This window comes from Anolis sagrei, chromosome 1 (genome assembly GCF_037176765.1).
Source record: "Anolis sagrei isolate rAnoSag1 chromosome 1, rAnoSag1.mat, whole genome shotgun sequence".
Lineage (NCBI taxonomy): Eukaryota > Metazoa > Chordata > Lepidosauria > Squamata > Dactyloidae > Anolis > Anolis sagrei.
Window position 1 is genome coordinate 218163053 of NC_090021.1, and position 15390 is coordinate 218178442.

The window sequence follows — 15390 nt, forward strand, 5'->3', positions numbered from 1 at the left end:
TGGAGATGTCTCTGCCTTGGTCCTTTCACTATTGGCTGCTACTTCCCGGCGAATGTCAGGTGGTGCAATACCAGCTAAACAGTGTAATTTTTCCAGTGGTGTAGGGCGCAGACACCCTGTGATAATGTGGCATGTCTCATTAAGAGCCACATCCACTCTTTTAGTGTGGTGAGATGTGTTCCACACTGGGCATGCATACTCAGCAGGAGAGTAGCATAGCACAAGGGTGGATGTCTTCACTGTGTCTGGTTGTGATCCCTAGGTTGTGCCAGTAAGCTTTCGTATGATATTGTTTCTAGCACCCACTTTTTGCTTGATATTCAGGCAGTGCTTCTTGTAGGTCAGAGCACGGTCCAGGGTGACTCCTGGGTATTTGGGTGTGCTGCAATGCTCCAGTGGGGTTCCTTCCCAGGTGATCCTCAGAGCTCAGGATGCTTGTCTGTTCTTGAGATGAAAAGAACATGTCTGTGTTTTAGATGTATTAGGGATCAGCTGGTTTTCCCTGTAGTAGGCAGTAAGAGCACCTAGAGCTGTATTTGATTTCTTTCCTTTTTTTTCTTTCTTTACCCTGTGGAAGGAGTGTCAACTTAGGAGGCCTTACTGGTTTTATAACACAAATAAATATCAGACCCAAGTATCACATGCCTAGGAACCTTATATTTGGATAGTATATGAAGTGGAGGAGGAGGAGGAGGCGGAAGAGGAGGAGGAGGAGGAGTGGTTGATCCATAAGAATAATAGAACCATAGAACTAGGAGCACTTTGAGAGATGGTTGTCCAATTCTGCTGAAAGAACTCCAAAGGAGATTCCTCCGCCATCTCCATCAGCCTTCACTGTCAAGAAGTCCTATCAAATGTTTAGTGAATCTTTTTTTTTCTTTTAAAGGAGGAGATCAGAGTTATTTTTTAATCAGACTGTGAAGCCTTTTGCTCACATGGGGCCCAGTCAGGAAGCCCAGTCACAGGCTGGAAATGACTGGAACAGCTCCCTAACTTCCAGATGGTGACTATGATGCCTCTGATACAGCCAATGATATATAGCCATTTTGGAGCAATTGATGGTCCTAACCCCAATGAATATATCCAAACTCCTTTGAAAACTTTATAAATTGACAACCATTGCTACAATGTGTAACAGTGAATTTCAAAGTCTAACTAGTCACAATGTGAAGAATTACTTCCTTTCAGATAAGCCTCTTGAACCTCCTACCAGTAGATCCAGAGCAAATAAAATGACTTTCCCACATGCAAAATCTCATCTTATTCTGCTTGGGAAATTTGTCCAGAGGACAGTAGATAACTCAGAAGATATGGCTTGTTTTTTTTAGAAGTTTCTAAACAGAGGTTAGACAACCATCCATCAGGAAAGCTTCAGCTATAGTTGCTTGCATCGGCAGGGGTTTTTGACTACTACTACTTACTACTTAGGCAATCCCTTGTAGCTCAAAGATTGGCTGAGGATGTCCTGCTCTCAGTCCCACTGCTGTCACAGGTGCACTTGGTGGGGACAAGAGACAGGGCCTTCTCAATGATGGCCCCTCAGCTTTGGAACACCCTCCCCAGTGAGCTTAGATTGTCCCCCTCCCTCCTGGTATTTAGAAAACAATTGAAAACTTGATTATGTAAATATACATTCGGTGAGAGATGATATTATCGGAGGAGATAGATGACAACCTTGGGATCAGTGCAATGTCTAAAATGTCTAATATGTTTTAGGTCTGAGTTTGAAGTTTTATAGTTTTAGTGGTTTAATTTATAGTTATATGTCATTGCTTGAAACTTGTGATAAACTGTTTTATTATATGTGAGGCATTGATTTTGCCATTTATTTGATGTGCACTGCTTTGAGTCCCCCCCCCCCCCCAAGAGGTGAGAAAAGCTGTATAAAAGTGCAATAAATAAATAAATAAATAGTGTCAGTTCAACAGTAATGACATTATGGCAAGAAACTATCATCATCATGCTGACAAGAGAAGTTCACAATGAAAAAAAGAAGGATCTCATGTTTTAGGTAACTCTCCTTATTTGCTGTCTTTGACAAACATTGAGAAGTTTTGGAGGAAGTTAAAAAAGTACCATGTCAGAAAGTTTTTTTGCAAATTAATACAAAAAACACCCCTACTTGCAAAACCAATAGAAAATGTTCATCTGTTACTATGCATATCCAGTAGATAAAATTAGGAGCCCTCACCCACTACACGTTCAGAAAAAGAGAAAGAGAGAGTTATTCTAGCTGTTCTTTGATGTCTACATTCAACCTGGTAGAAGTTTGGTTTAAAGTAACACTTTAATCATGGACAACCCAGGAACAAACAGTGATGATGAATTTTTCAGAAACATTGGAACCCTTACTTTTTCGGATAAGAAGATGCTCACATCACCTATAATCACATCATTTGAGATAAACGGTAAGGTGTGTTTGCTGTTTGATAGCATTATACAATGGAAATTTAAAATATCTCTATACATTTTGTTAGAGTGCTTTCAAGTTTCTTGGTTTGATAAAGTGTCACACTTAGTAAATGAAGACAATGTTGTGGATGTAGTATACTTTGGTTTCAGTAAGACTTGACAAGAGTACATGTGAAATGGATCTAGCAGTTGTAGTAGCTCAAAAGTTGAGCATGAGTCAGCAGTAAGATGCAGCAGATTTTTTAAAAAAAAGCCTATATCAATAGAATTATACTGCATAAAATGAGGAAATGTATAGTATCACTTTAATCTGCTCTGGTCAGACTTCACCCGGAATACTGTCTGTGTCCAGCTCTGGGCACTACAATTCAAGAATGTCAACAAGGTGGAAGATATCCAAAGGAGGTACTGCAAAGGGTAAAATGGTCTAGAAACCATGCCTAATGAGAAACAACTTAGGGAGCTGGATATTTTGGCCTGTAGAACAGAAAATTAAGAGATGTCATGATAGCCTTGTTTAAATATTTGAAAGGATGTTACATTGCAAAGGGGGAGAGCTTGCTTTCTGCTGCTCCACAGACTATGAAAAGAACAACATATTCAAACTACAGGGAATGAGATTCCTCCTAAGTATTAGGAAAAACTCCCTGACAGTAAGAGGTCTTCAGCAGTAGGATATGCTGCCTCAGAATGTGATGGGAGTCTCCATCTTTGGAGGTTTGAAAACAAAGATTTCAGAAATTTGAGGACTGGAGCCACAGTTGGTGTAAATCACAACAACAACAACAACAACTTTATTTTTATACCCTGCCTCCATCTCCCCAAAGGGACTTGGGGTGGCTTACAAAGGGACAAGTCCAAGAGCATAGAGGTTAAAAGCATAATGCAATGAGATAAAATCAAAACAAAAACCACACAAAAATAAACTCATTTGGAACAGCACTCTGCTTAGCTAGTACTACTAAACCTTAATTTCAAGTAAACCTGGCAGTGACAAATATGTACAAGTTCTTTGAGACCTCTTCTACACTGCCATATAAAATCTAGATTATCTGCTTCGAACTGGATTATATGGCAGTGTAGACTCATATAATCCAGTTCAAAGCAGATAATATGGATTATCTGATTTGATAATCTGTATTACATGGCAGAATAGAAAGGGCCCGAGAGAGCCTTCTCCTCTGTGGCCCCCCGACTCTGGAATTCACTGCCCGGAGAGATTAGGAAACCCCCTACTTTGGAAACTTTTTAAAAGAGTCTTAAGACTTGGCTCTGCCATTGCACTTTCAAAGAGTAGCCATATAATTTTATGCTAGTGCCCCTCCAATCTTCTTGTCCCAGGAGTCCCCCCTCTCCCCCAACACATATGAAGGTTGGCTTAATTTCCTATCTCTCTATGAGTTCGCCCTTACAATTAGTTCTCCTCCCTTATCTCACCCGGAGTTTTTAAATCATTTTATGTACATGCGGCCTGCCCTTTGTTTGTCTGCCATTATACTTAGTTCCTATGTTTTGTGTATATTGCTTTATATGCTTTGATGTTTTATATTTTACTGTTATGTTGTTTATTTGATTGTAATTTGTATTGTTATATTGTAATTTTGTTCGGGCTAGGCCCCATGTAAGCCGCTCCGAGTCCCCTTTGGGGAGATGGTGGCGGGGTACAAATAAAGATTATTATTATTATTATTATTATTATTATTATTATTATTATTCTGAGGACACAAAAATGAGAAAGCTTCGAAATAAGGCAAAGGTTAGAAAATATTAAAACAGTAGTTTGTCACCACCTGCTCACTGTTAATTGGAGCTCAGGACAAACCTTGTTACTAAGAAGCCATTGATTTCAATCCCTTGAACTAGTTGAGTGAAGGTTTAATCAATAGCATTATACATTGATCACCTATCTGCAGATTCAAGCAATGGAAGTGTGTCTTTTATTTATTATTTGTCATTATGATTATATTTCATTTTTATCATTCCTTTTATTTATTTCTCAAACTTTAGAGCCAAAAAGCCAGAAAAAGGCTTCCAACTGCTGTATTTGGGCTACGCTTATAATATACCTGGCTTTGCTCACTGCAGGTGTTGGACTGCTGACCTATGAAGGTAATTCATCTTAAATGGCCATTGACCATTCTGAATCTAAAAGCGAACATATTTTAACATTTAAAATATCTTATTTGTTAATATGACAGAGGAACTATACTAGAAAAGGGCATTATCCACTACCAGGATGAGAAATTGGATATCGAGGAAAATCACTTATGCTAAAGAAGAGAAAGTATGTTCTCCAAGGAATGCTAACAGATAAAAATTGCTTTAAGATTAGTGTAATTGATTTCTATATTTCAAAATTATGAGCGAATGTTTCTGTTGGGTTTTTTAAAAAGGAGATTTAGCCAGTCTGATTCTAGAGTGGTTCTCCTCCAGATGTGTCAGATTACATCTCCCATCATCTCCATATACGGGTTTGGGGAAAACTGTCCTTAGGGCTCAGAAAGGAGTACCATATACACATAGGAAAAATGCGTCTGAAAATACCCACAGTCTTGAAACTCCAAAACATTGGGGAGCATTTCCAATAAGAAAAATAGAAGATGTTTTATTCACCCAAGACAAATTCCTAGGATGCCAATAAATAACTAGCAGCCCTTTTGCCTCTTGAGCTGTTTCCCAGATGCTCTCTGCCACATGCTAGACAAATTTGTTATCTTAAGGATCCCGATGACAGCCTGGGGAGACCTTTAAAGTGCTTCTTATTCTGCAGGATGCTAACTGTGACTGTTAACGCTTTCTCTCTCTCTCTCTCTCTCTCTCTCTCTCTCTCTCACACACACACACACACACACACACAATATAAATTGCTGAAATAACTAAAAATATCCTGGGACACTATATCCTGCATTTTACCTATTTTACCCACATCATCTCAGAGATGGATCTTCATTTAGAAAATCATTCCATATATTAGGAAATGCGATCTGAAAACATCCCTTTTCTGGACTGCCACTCCCACAATTCCATTCGGCACGGTATAAAAAAAGTAACTTTCCAAGCTCTAGTCTTTGTTTTCTGTGTTTTCTTTTCTTACTTTATTTCTTCCTTTCCTTCTTTCTTTCCTTCTTTTTTTCTCTTTCAGTTGCATTTCTGAAGAGAATGTTAGGGAAGGGTGGAAAATATAGGGAGAAACAGCGTGATGAAAACCAAACATAAAAAACCACCCAGGAAAGACGTCAAGAAAGGTGAACCTAGGTGGCAAAACAGGAGTAACAGGCTGAATCTGGTAGGCTGAGGTTAAAGGTGTGTTGTGGGAGATGAAACCTGGCAGGGGGCAGAGGGTTGTAAATGTCCATCACAGTAGAAGGCAAGAGCCCACTCCACCTGCGTGAGCATCACTTGATTTCTTAGCATGTAATGACTCACAGCTGAGCGCTGGAATATCTGGTCCTTTCAAGGGTGGAGAAGCTGCTAAATGGTCGCATGATTTTATTTTGTGGGGACAGATAGCAACATCGTTGCCCCTCTCTTACATCTTGCATGCAACAGACTGGCAGCCTTAAGACTGAGATAACCAATGGATTCATCCTGATCATCATGTTTGCAACACTACCCCTTTGCTGCTCTATGAAGTGGATCATCCATCTGAAAGTTTTGTGTTCATAAACTGGGGCGACATACAGGGAGCATACCACCCCCTGTTGTGCCAGCTCCACTGGCTGCCGGTCCACCTCGGAGCCCAATTCAAAGTGCTGGTTTTGACCTATAAAGCTCTATATGGTTCTGGCCCAGCTTACTTGTCTGAATGCATCCACCCCTATGTCCCACTTCAAAACCTAAGAGCATCTGGGGAGGCCCTGCTCTTGCTCCCGTCAACAGCACAAATGCGCCTGGAGGGGAGGAGAGACAGGGCCTTCTTGGCGGTGGCCCCCCGCCTATGGAACACACTCCCAATTGAGGTAAGATTGGCCACCTCCCTCCTAGTTTTTCGAAAGAAACTAAAGGCATGGTTTTGGGACCAGGCTTTTGGACAATAGATGCAAACAGCACTTTAAGGGAATATGACTAAAATGACAATATGGCTGATGAGACTGTTTTACTGTTTTAACAATGTCTTATGTATTGTTAATTATGCTTTTATGTCTAATTGTAGTTTTAATTTTGTAATTTTTTATGTAATGGCTTCGGAATGGGGCCTATTGTAAGCCATCCTGAGTCCCCCTTCGGGGGTTGAGAAGGATGGGATAGAAATGTGAGAAATAATAATAATAATTAATAATAATAATAAAAAGTGATATTAGGTTCTTGTGGGTTTTTTCGGGCTATAGAGCCATGTTCTATAGCCCGAAAAAACCCACAAGAACGTAGTTATTCCAGCCATGAAAGCCTTCGACAATACAAAAGTGATATTTCTGCAGCTTCAAGAGAAGATATCTGTTGGATTTCATCCATGGACTGAACAAGTCTCCAGTCCTCAATGTGTAGCTAGACTAGACAGTGAGAGATTCCTTTCCTCACATTCCTATGGATGCTTTTCCCGAAGGGGCTTTGACTTTACTCTTCCCTCTTTGCCACTATCTCCTTCCCCTTTTGAAGATGTAGCAATGGAATCTCTGAGTGGATGAGGTAACTTCCTCTTTAAATCTAATTTTATTGCCCTGGTTTTTGGCCATGTGGTTATTCTCAATTGCCCTTTCTCTCTTCTGTCTTGTTCTTCCTTCCAGTGAAGATGCATTTTGCCATTCTCCAGGCAAAATGTAGCTGTATGGATATTTTGATATTTTATTCTCTTTATCTTCCTTAGAAGATGAGCTTAGTTAGCTCCAAGACCTTTTCAATCTAGAATGGATTTTTTTTTACTCCAATAAATATTTTGAACCTAAATTTGTAATCTGAAATCCTGTGCCATCCTGTTCAATAGAAGCTAATCCTGACTCACCACACGTAAGTTTTTTGCTGTTTATGAAGTGTGTTTCTGGCACTCTGCTATATTTTTAGTGAAATCACCCCAAGTGAGGGTTATTTTTGAGCCTAACAGCTCCAATTCCCAACAAAATCTAGAACAGTTTTGACAAATAGATAACAATTAGTTTTACTGCAGATATTAAATGCACTAAAACTTGGTTCACTGGAAAGACAACACAGTGTTGATCAATTAAGCATTTCAGTTCTTTTTATTATGCTGCCACAAGTCTGTACATCATAAGTTAGAAAGTCTGTACATTTTTATAAGTGATGAGCAGTATGATTGATTCTGTGACTGTTTTTTTCTATTTTCAGTCTATAAGCTGCACAAAGATATAGATAACATTAAAAAAAGTCCACCTTTAACAGGAAAACCAGATAGTCATTTTGCCAATGACACTCTGCAGAAAGAGACCGTTTTTGGAACAAACTCACAGAGAGGGGAAGACAATTGGATCAGAAGTTTAAAAGAAGAAATCCAGATAATCAAGCTGAACAATCAACATGTAAATTGGAAAATAGCTAATGTTACAGGTATATTACTTTTTCCTCCACACCATCACATTGTAAAGAAAAGGTAAAGGATTCCCCTTGATATTAAGTCTAGTCGTGTCCGACTTTTGGGGGTGGTGCTCATCTCCATTTCTAAGCCAAAGAGCCAGCGTTGTACGTAGACATCTCCTAGGTCATGTGGCTGGCATGACTGCATGGAGTGCTGTTACCTATTGATTTCACATTTGCATGTTTTCAAACTACTAGATTGGCAGAAGCTGGGGCTATCAACGGGAGCTTGCCCTGTCTGTGGATTTGAACCACCAACCTTCCGGTCCACAAGTTCTGCAGCTTAGTGGTTTAACCCGCAATGGCATATTCTGGAAAGGGGTTATAAACCAAAACTCACATTATTTCAATGGTAGGGTGGGGTCCATCTACAGTGCCATATTATGTGGTTAAACTTTATTATATGAGTTAACACTGATCATATAATGCAGTTTCGAATAGTCAGTGCAGAGTCGTATAATTCAGTGTAGATAGTGCCTAATTGCCTATGTAAAAATTCCACCTTATTGTATTGTGTTTTTCTCTTTTCCTCACAAGAAATCATAGGCAAAAACCTTACCCAGAAAAAAGGCAAGAATAGGATCAGGCTCAAAGAAAGATTTTGTCTAGTAGCAAAATCACAATATGAATATACTGGACTCTTATTCCAGATGGGGTAGCTAATACTACAGCAGACAGAATCAGAATTCAAAATGATATTAACAGATTTGAAGTGCCGGTCATAAATGAACATTATTTATTTATTTATTTATTTATTTATTTATTTATTTATAGTATTTATATTCCACCCTTCTCACCCCACAGGAGACTCGGGGAGGTTTACAATGCACATATACATGGCAAACATTTTATGCCATTTAGACATATAACATATATAGACAGACACAGAGGCATTTAACATTCCAGTTTTTCCGGCTTCATGAGGATATGCTCGATTCTGGCCACAGAGGGAGCTGCCACTTCACAGTCCACTTGTGACACCGAGTCCTTTGATGGAGTACTTCCTCATTCTTCTGCATGCTGCTGGAAGGTTTTATGACATCATAAATTAGTTAAATTAACCTCCCCGCCTAAAGCGGTACCTAAATTTCCTACTTGTCTGATGCAACTATCTTTCGGGCTGCATAGGTTGACAGCAAGCTAGACTATTAATGGTCGGGAGCTTATTCTGATCTGGGCTGGCTTTAAACTCATGACCTCTCAGTCAGTAGTGATTTAATGCAGCTGGCTACTAACTAGCTGCACCACAGCCCGGTTAAAAAGCACAATGTAATTCTTGCATGCATCAAGAGGAGCATTGTATCCAAATCCTGGGAAATAGCAGTGCTACTTTATTCTACTTTAGTCAGATCACAACAGAAAAGCTGCATCCATTGCATCCACTTTTGGGCACTGCAATTCAAGACACATATTGACAAGCTGGACTGTGCCCAGAGAAGCACTACTAAGACCAGAGACTAGAACACAAAGCAATGGATTCAAATTACAAGCCAGGGTTGCCTAGTTTTTCCTTTCAGAGACTGTTCTAGACAGAACACGTCTTTCATTTGTGTTGTCTTTTAAAACAATTTTGTTGAAGTGTTGCAGGGATTTAGTATATGTTTGAATATCGTATGGATTTGTGTTGATATCTTGTGTTTGTTCTCTGTGTGGGAGTGTGGGTGGAAATTATTTACATTTCTCACAAGAAAAAGACATTTACTTGGTTATGGACTTATATTGATAGGAATCTCAACAGTTTTGTCCAACTTCAATAATATATGAATATCTGTTTCAGACCGACTTGATAACAATGAAATTCGAGGACCTCCAGGATTTCCAGGTGGGTGTAAAGAGGCTCTAATAAGCATTTTATTCATTTAAATTCTCAACAATGTATATAATTAAAACTTTCAAATTCATGAATAGACAATTACAATATACACACCACTCTCCAGTCAGATTCTAAAAGCCTAACAATTTTGATCTGGCAGCAAGAGGAGTCCAAGGATGGGACCATCCAAAATGATGCAAAGCAAACTGATCTACATAAAAGTTTAAGACAATTTACAGCACTGTGCAGTCAGGAAGGAACGGTCAACTAAAACTTCCCACTGTCACTGCCCCCTGCAGGCATAAAAATATTCTTACGCACGCTCTTTCCTCTAAAATAGACTCAAATGCAGGGTAATTGATCATGAAGTTGGCATTAAAATCCTCTATACTGTCTCTGATTATTATTGTGTGTCTGCGTCTGTGCCTTGCAAAGTTTTGTTTTAAAAACAACTCAATACACAATGTTAGCTTCTAAAACATTTTACTGCTGTCTTCTCTATTGCTCTGAAATTAATTTTTTTCCTATTTAGGTGCCAAAGGAGACAGAGGAGTTTCAGGAATAAAAGGGGACCAGGGCAGTAAAGGTCAGTGTTCATGCACTTATATTTTGAGTTTGGAGCACACTGTCTTAGTTCAAATGCCACAATGTCAGTCCAGGAACCTTAAACTGCACATGATGTGTGTCTCTTTAGCCTATCCTTGGAGTGTGTCTCTACTTTCTGAAACCAGTTTGAGATGAAATTCAAATTAAGAAGTTGCAGCCATCTGTCAAACCAGAGTAGAATATCATGTTACAGTAAATCATAACAGGATTAAGTATGTGTGTGTGTTAAAGAAAACCTTATGTTGTTAATTATCATGTGCAGCTGCTAATGTAGGTCAACTAGTAAGTTTAGACCACTCCTGGTGGGGTATAACTGTATGGTTTTTAGAATACAGTCCAGCTTTTGCTCTGAGGAGCCTTTCCTCAGGCATTTTGCTCAACCATTTCTACTGCTCTCTCATTTGGATGAAGATGAAGAAGCCTTATTCTGTATTGCTTACAAAGACTATGTAATTTTGTTGCACTGTTTGTAACATTGCAAGTTTATGTTTTAACTTTGCTGATAAGAGTAAAGTTTTCTGTCCTTTTTCCTCTGTCCTGGGTGCAATGTTATTGTGTCTTCTGCATTAGACTTGACTGAAATACGCTTAGCACAACAAATCAGGTCCCATTCACAGTACAGAATTACAGCATTATGGTTCTGGTAGTTGCTGCTGTTGTGTGCCTTCCAAACCTAAGTCAAATTTATCTTGAGGTTTTCTTAGTAAGATTTGTTCAGATGGTGTGATGTTTTCTTTCCTCAAAGGCTGAAAAAATGTGATTGACGCAATGAGTTTCCTTGATCAAGCAGGGATTTGAACCCTGTTCTCCAGAGTCATAGATCAGTGCACACTGCATTATAATTACCATTATTCCATCCAAAAAAATCCTAACATTGACTGTTTTGGGAGAAGCATTTAGAATATGCAGCCAGAGAACTTCCTTAGTGCCTCCCTAAATGACAACTGCAGAATTCCATAGGATAGAACCATGGCAGTTAAAGTGGAATCATAGCATTATAATTCTCAAGTGTGAATGGAATCTAGGAATGGTCAAAATTCTCATTCTTGTATCCCCCAAAATGGGTTGATCAGATCAACACAATAACATATTTGCTTGAAATTATCACTAAATGATGAAGGAATAGGCTGATACCAAAATATCAAGTCTATGGCACAGATAGACAGGTTGCATGTGAAGCCTACCAGAACAGACTGCTAATATGTGTTTTTATTAAATTGGAAATGTAGTTTCATCTGTTTTGAACAAGTACATCTTCATGTAATTTAAACCAGTTCTTCCGTTTTGGACATTTTTCAGGAGACAGGGGTGAAAAAGGAGACACTGGTTTCCAAGGAAGCAAAGGAGAGCCAGGGACAAATGGTAACCAAATTATTGGATGTCCCAAATTTTCCAGTTGATTACCGAAAAAGAAACCTTTCTGCACACTAATTTTGAAACAATTATTTTCCTTTCTTTCATTTCAGGTTTTGGATTGCCTGGACACAAAGGAGAACGAGGTAAAATATAGAAATAATATTCTGATACAATAATAGTTGTGAATGTTGGGCAATGCTCTTCAGTTCCACTCAGAACCAATACTGGGATGTCATATAATGTTTATACTGGATTTACAGCAAAATATTTTCCAAAGTTTTCAGTGCATCATTCTCAATCCATGTCATAAATGCAACCACTTGTTAAGCCTTCTCTGTAAGATTTTCCATTTTGATAAATAAATAAATAATTCCCTCTAATGTTCAATAGAGAAGACTTTGGCCTGAATCCAGTTGCTAGCCCCAACTACTCTAGTTGGGGCAATCCATTGATTTTGGACCTTAACAAAACATTTATTTAGAGCAATGGTTTTTAAACTTTGGTCTTCCAGATATTTTAGACTTCAACTCCTGGTTGTTAGCCAAGCTGACTACTGCTTCTGAATGTAGCAGCCCCAAACACCTGAAGGATCATTTTGGAAACTACTGCTCTAATTTTTTTTATGTCATGAGCAACTTGAGAAACTGCAAGTCGCTTCTGGAGTGAGAGAATTGGCCATCTACAAGGACGTTTCCCAGGGGATGCCCAGATGTTTTGATGTTTTACCATCCTTGTAGGAGGCTTCCTTCATGTCCCCACATGGGGAGCTGGAGCTGACAGAGGGAGCTCATCTGTGCTGTCCCCAGATTCAAATCTCCGACCTGATGGTCTTCAGTCCTGTCAGCACAAGGATTTAACCCATTGTGCCACTGGGGGCTTCATACTGCTCTAAATAAAAAATTTAAATTCCAGCTGATTGGTTTCAAAAAGACAGCTCCGTTGAGATCAATGTATCTTTCAACTAAATCCAAGCTTAGAACCTGCTTTAAAATTTACACATCTGAGTTCAATTCCAGCTGATAAACCTGGAGTGATGTGATGTCTCCCATGTCTTGCTAGGATACAGGTAATCCAGAACTGAATAAATGCCTGGATAAGGCTCATTAAGTTTAGTGTAACTTACTCCTATGAAAGTATCTGGATGACTGGCAGCCTAAATGTCTTCATTTGTATCTTGGGGATTTCAGGAACAAGAGGAGACCCAGGTGTACAAGGAGAGAAGGGTGAAACAGGTAATCAAAGAGGAACTGTAGAAACAGATGGGATGTCTCAAAGCAAATGAAGTTGTACCTAACCAATCATGTTTATTATTAATGGGGCCTCCTTCTTTTGGTTTCAGGAAGTATGGGACCCAAAGGATTAAAAGGAGATAAAGGATTTCCAGGTAATGCTTGCTATAGATTAGCAGTGGGAAACATGTATGCAGCCCTCAGAATGCTGTTGGACTGCAGCCTCCAGTATCCCACAGCATTGACTACACTGGCCAGGGCTAAATGCGATTCCACAGCATGGCGGGAGGAAGGCCTGCCTGGCGGGGGTCAGGGAAAAGACCTTGGCAGATCAGATCAGGTCCATGGGCATTAGTTTGGCATCACCTGATCAAGAGGATCAAACTTTGGGAACCCAACTGATCTAGATACATGAAGCTTTTCCACACTTGGCTGACAGTATATAGCCAGCAGCCAACCAGATAGTCTATGTTTCTAAAAAAGACTTTAGCCTGTGAAACTGGCAAGCACTGTGTAAACTAAATGCTCATCGTCACCTTAATTCCTTATTTATCCAAAATTGTTTCCAGAGGGCATCAGTAATAGGAGCATTACTGTGGCAAATATAGTAAAAGGGATTTGCTTCTGGTGCTCAGAAATCTAAAGCAGCCTGTGGGGAAAAATCTAATATGTATGTGTGTGTATGTGTTCCAATCCAGGTTTAGCTGGAAATGAGGGTCCAAAAGGAGCAAAAGGGGATTTTGGACCTGCTGGGCCAAAAGGTGAACCAGGATTAAAAGGAGATATGGGAGCAAAGGGACTTCGAGGTAAGAGTATTTGATCAGAAGATTAAAAATGTTCATATAATTTTAAAGATAAGGTTCAGGAATGGTAATTTTTTGGCTACAGTTCATAGAATATTCAGTCAAACTCTGTTAGAATGGTTCAGTAAGGAGTGCTTACTTACAAAGCCCTAAACGATTTGGGACCTGCCTACCTGCGTGACTGCATCTCTGTCTACAAACCTACGCGTTCCCTTCGTTCATCCGGAGAGGCCCTGCTCGCGATCCCACCTGCGTTTGGTGGGGACGAGGGACAGGGCCTTTTCGGTGGTTGCCCTCCGACTTTGGAACACCCTCCCCAAAGACATCAGACTAGCACCCACGTTGGCAGACTTTAGGAAGAGCTTGAAGACCTGGCTATTCTGATGTGCCTTTCCGGAATAGGAAAACTCCAGCATTATGTCCCAGAAGCACTTTATTAGAATTTTAAGATTCTCTGCACATTGCACTTGCCTTGAAATCCAACATACCACCTGTCACACCCAGCACTTTTTAACTCTGTACCCATTACTTGGCCCAGCCCTAGTTTTTACTGTGTTACGGTGTAATGTTTTGTTGTTATTGCTTTATGTTTTTGATTTTGCTTTGAGTTGTTTTGTTATGCTGTTGTTGTGATGAGGCCTTGGCCTTTGTAAGCTGCATCGAGTCCTTTGGGAGATGCTAGCAGGGTACAAATAAAGTTTAATAATAATTAATAATAATTAATAATAATAATAATTCTAGGTACCGTATATACTCGAGTACAAGCCAGCCTGAATATAAACCGAGACACCTTATTTTTACCACAAAAAACTGTGAAACTGTATTGACTCAAGTATAAGCTGAGGGTGGGGAATACAGGTACTGGTACACAGGCCTGTAGCTGGGGGGGGGGGGGGGGTTAGGGGTTCAACCCCCCCCCCCCCAAATTTTAAGGTTAAAAAAAAACCTGGTTTACTCATGAATTTTAACTGGTTAACCAAATCCCCATGCTAAGTTTATGAGACGCAAAAAATTAAGAGTCCCTCCAGAACTGTAAGCACTATCTCAAGCAAATATTGACAATTTATTCACACTGTCATTACTTGCAGCAATAGCTGATGTAGCAAAGCAACCAAGTTGGGGGGGGGGGAGAGAGAGAAGGTTGAATGCTCTCATTAAGGAGGCCCAACTTGGTGGAGGTGGTTGACAGGGGCAGAGCTGCAAGCTATTGAAGGCTGCTCTGCCCCCTGCTGTGCTCTTTGTTTCAGCGTGACCCTAACCCCCCCCCCCAAATTTCAAATCCCCCCCCTTGACATTTTCAACTCTCTCCAAAAAATTTTTCTGGCTATGGCCCTGCTGGTACATTTCCAAACAAAAATAGATACTAATAAAATTATATTAACTGAGGCATCAGGAGGTTAAAGGTTTTTGAATATTTACATAAAACTGTAATTTAAGAAAAGACTGTCCAACTCTGATCAAACCATTATTCTAACCTTCTTTAATGTAAATGTGCTTACGTGTCCTTCCAATAATAAAGAGAGTAAAATAATAAATGTAATAACATAATAATAATAGAGTAAAATAATGGAAATGTAATAATAACAGGAATAACAGAATAAAATAATAAATGTAATAATAACATTAATAAATAGAGTAAAATAAT

General features: G+C 39.4%; 1 protein-coding gene across 3 annotated transcripts in view; it reads left to right on the forward strand.

The window, feature by feature from the left end:
* Positions 1 to 2168: 2168 nt before the first annotated feature.
* The window catches only part of MARCO (macrophage receptor with collagenous structure), a 33334-nt gene continuing 20112 nt past the window's right edge, over positions 2169 to 15390 (forward strand). The window contains exons 1-10 of one of the 3 annotated variants that reach the window (XM_060775528.2): positions 2169 to 2408; positions 4420 to 4521; positions 7693 to 7911; positions 9716 to 9760; positions 10284 to 10337; positions 11657 to 11719; positions 11824 to 11856; positions 12901 to 12945; positions 13053 to 13097; positions 13641 to 13748. In XM_060775528.2, the coding sequence (XP_060631511.2) occupies positions 2294 to 2408; positions 4420 to 4521; positions 7693 to 7911; positions 9716 to 9760; positions 10284 to 10337; positions 11657 to 11719; positions 11824 to 11856; positions 12901 to 12945; positions 13053 to 13097; positions 13641 to 13748 (829 nt within the window). In that variant the 5' untranslated portion in view covers positions 2169 to 2293. Of the gene's footprint in view, positions 2409 to 2735; positions 2818 to 4419; positions 4522 to 7692; positions 7912 to 9715; positions 9761 to 10283; positions 10338 to 11656; positions 11720 to 11823; positions 11857 to 12900; positions 12946 to 13052; positions 13098 to 13640; positions 13749 to 15390 lie in introns of those variants that run through there. The other 2 variants (XM_060775521.2, XM_060775536.2) reach the window with 2 other exon arrangements.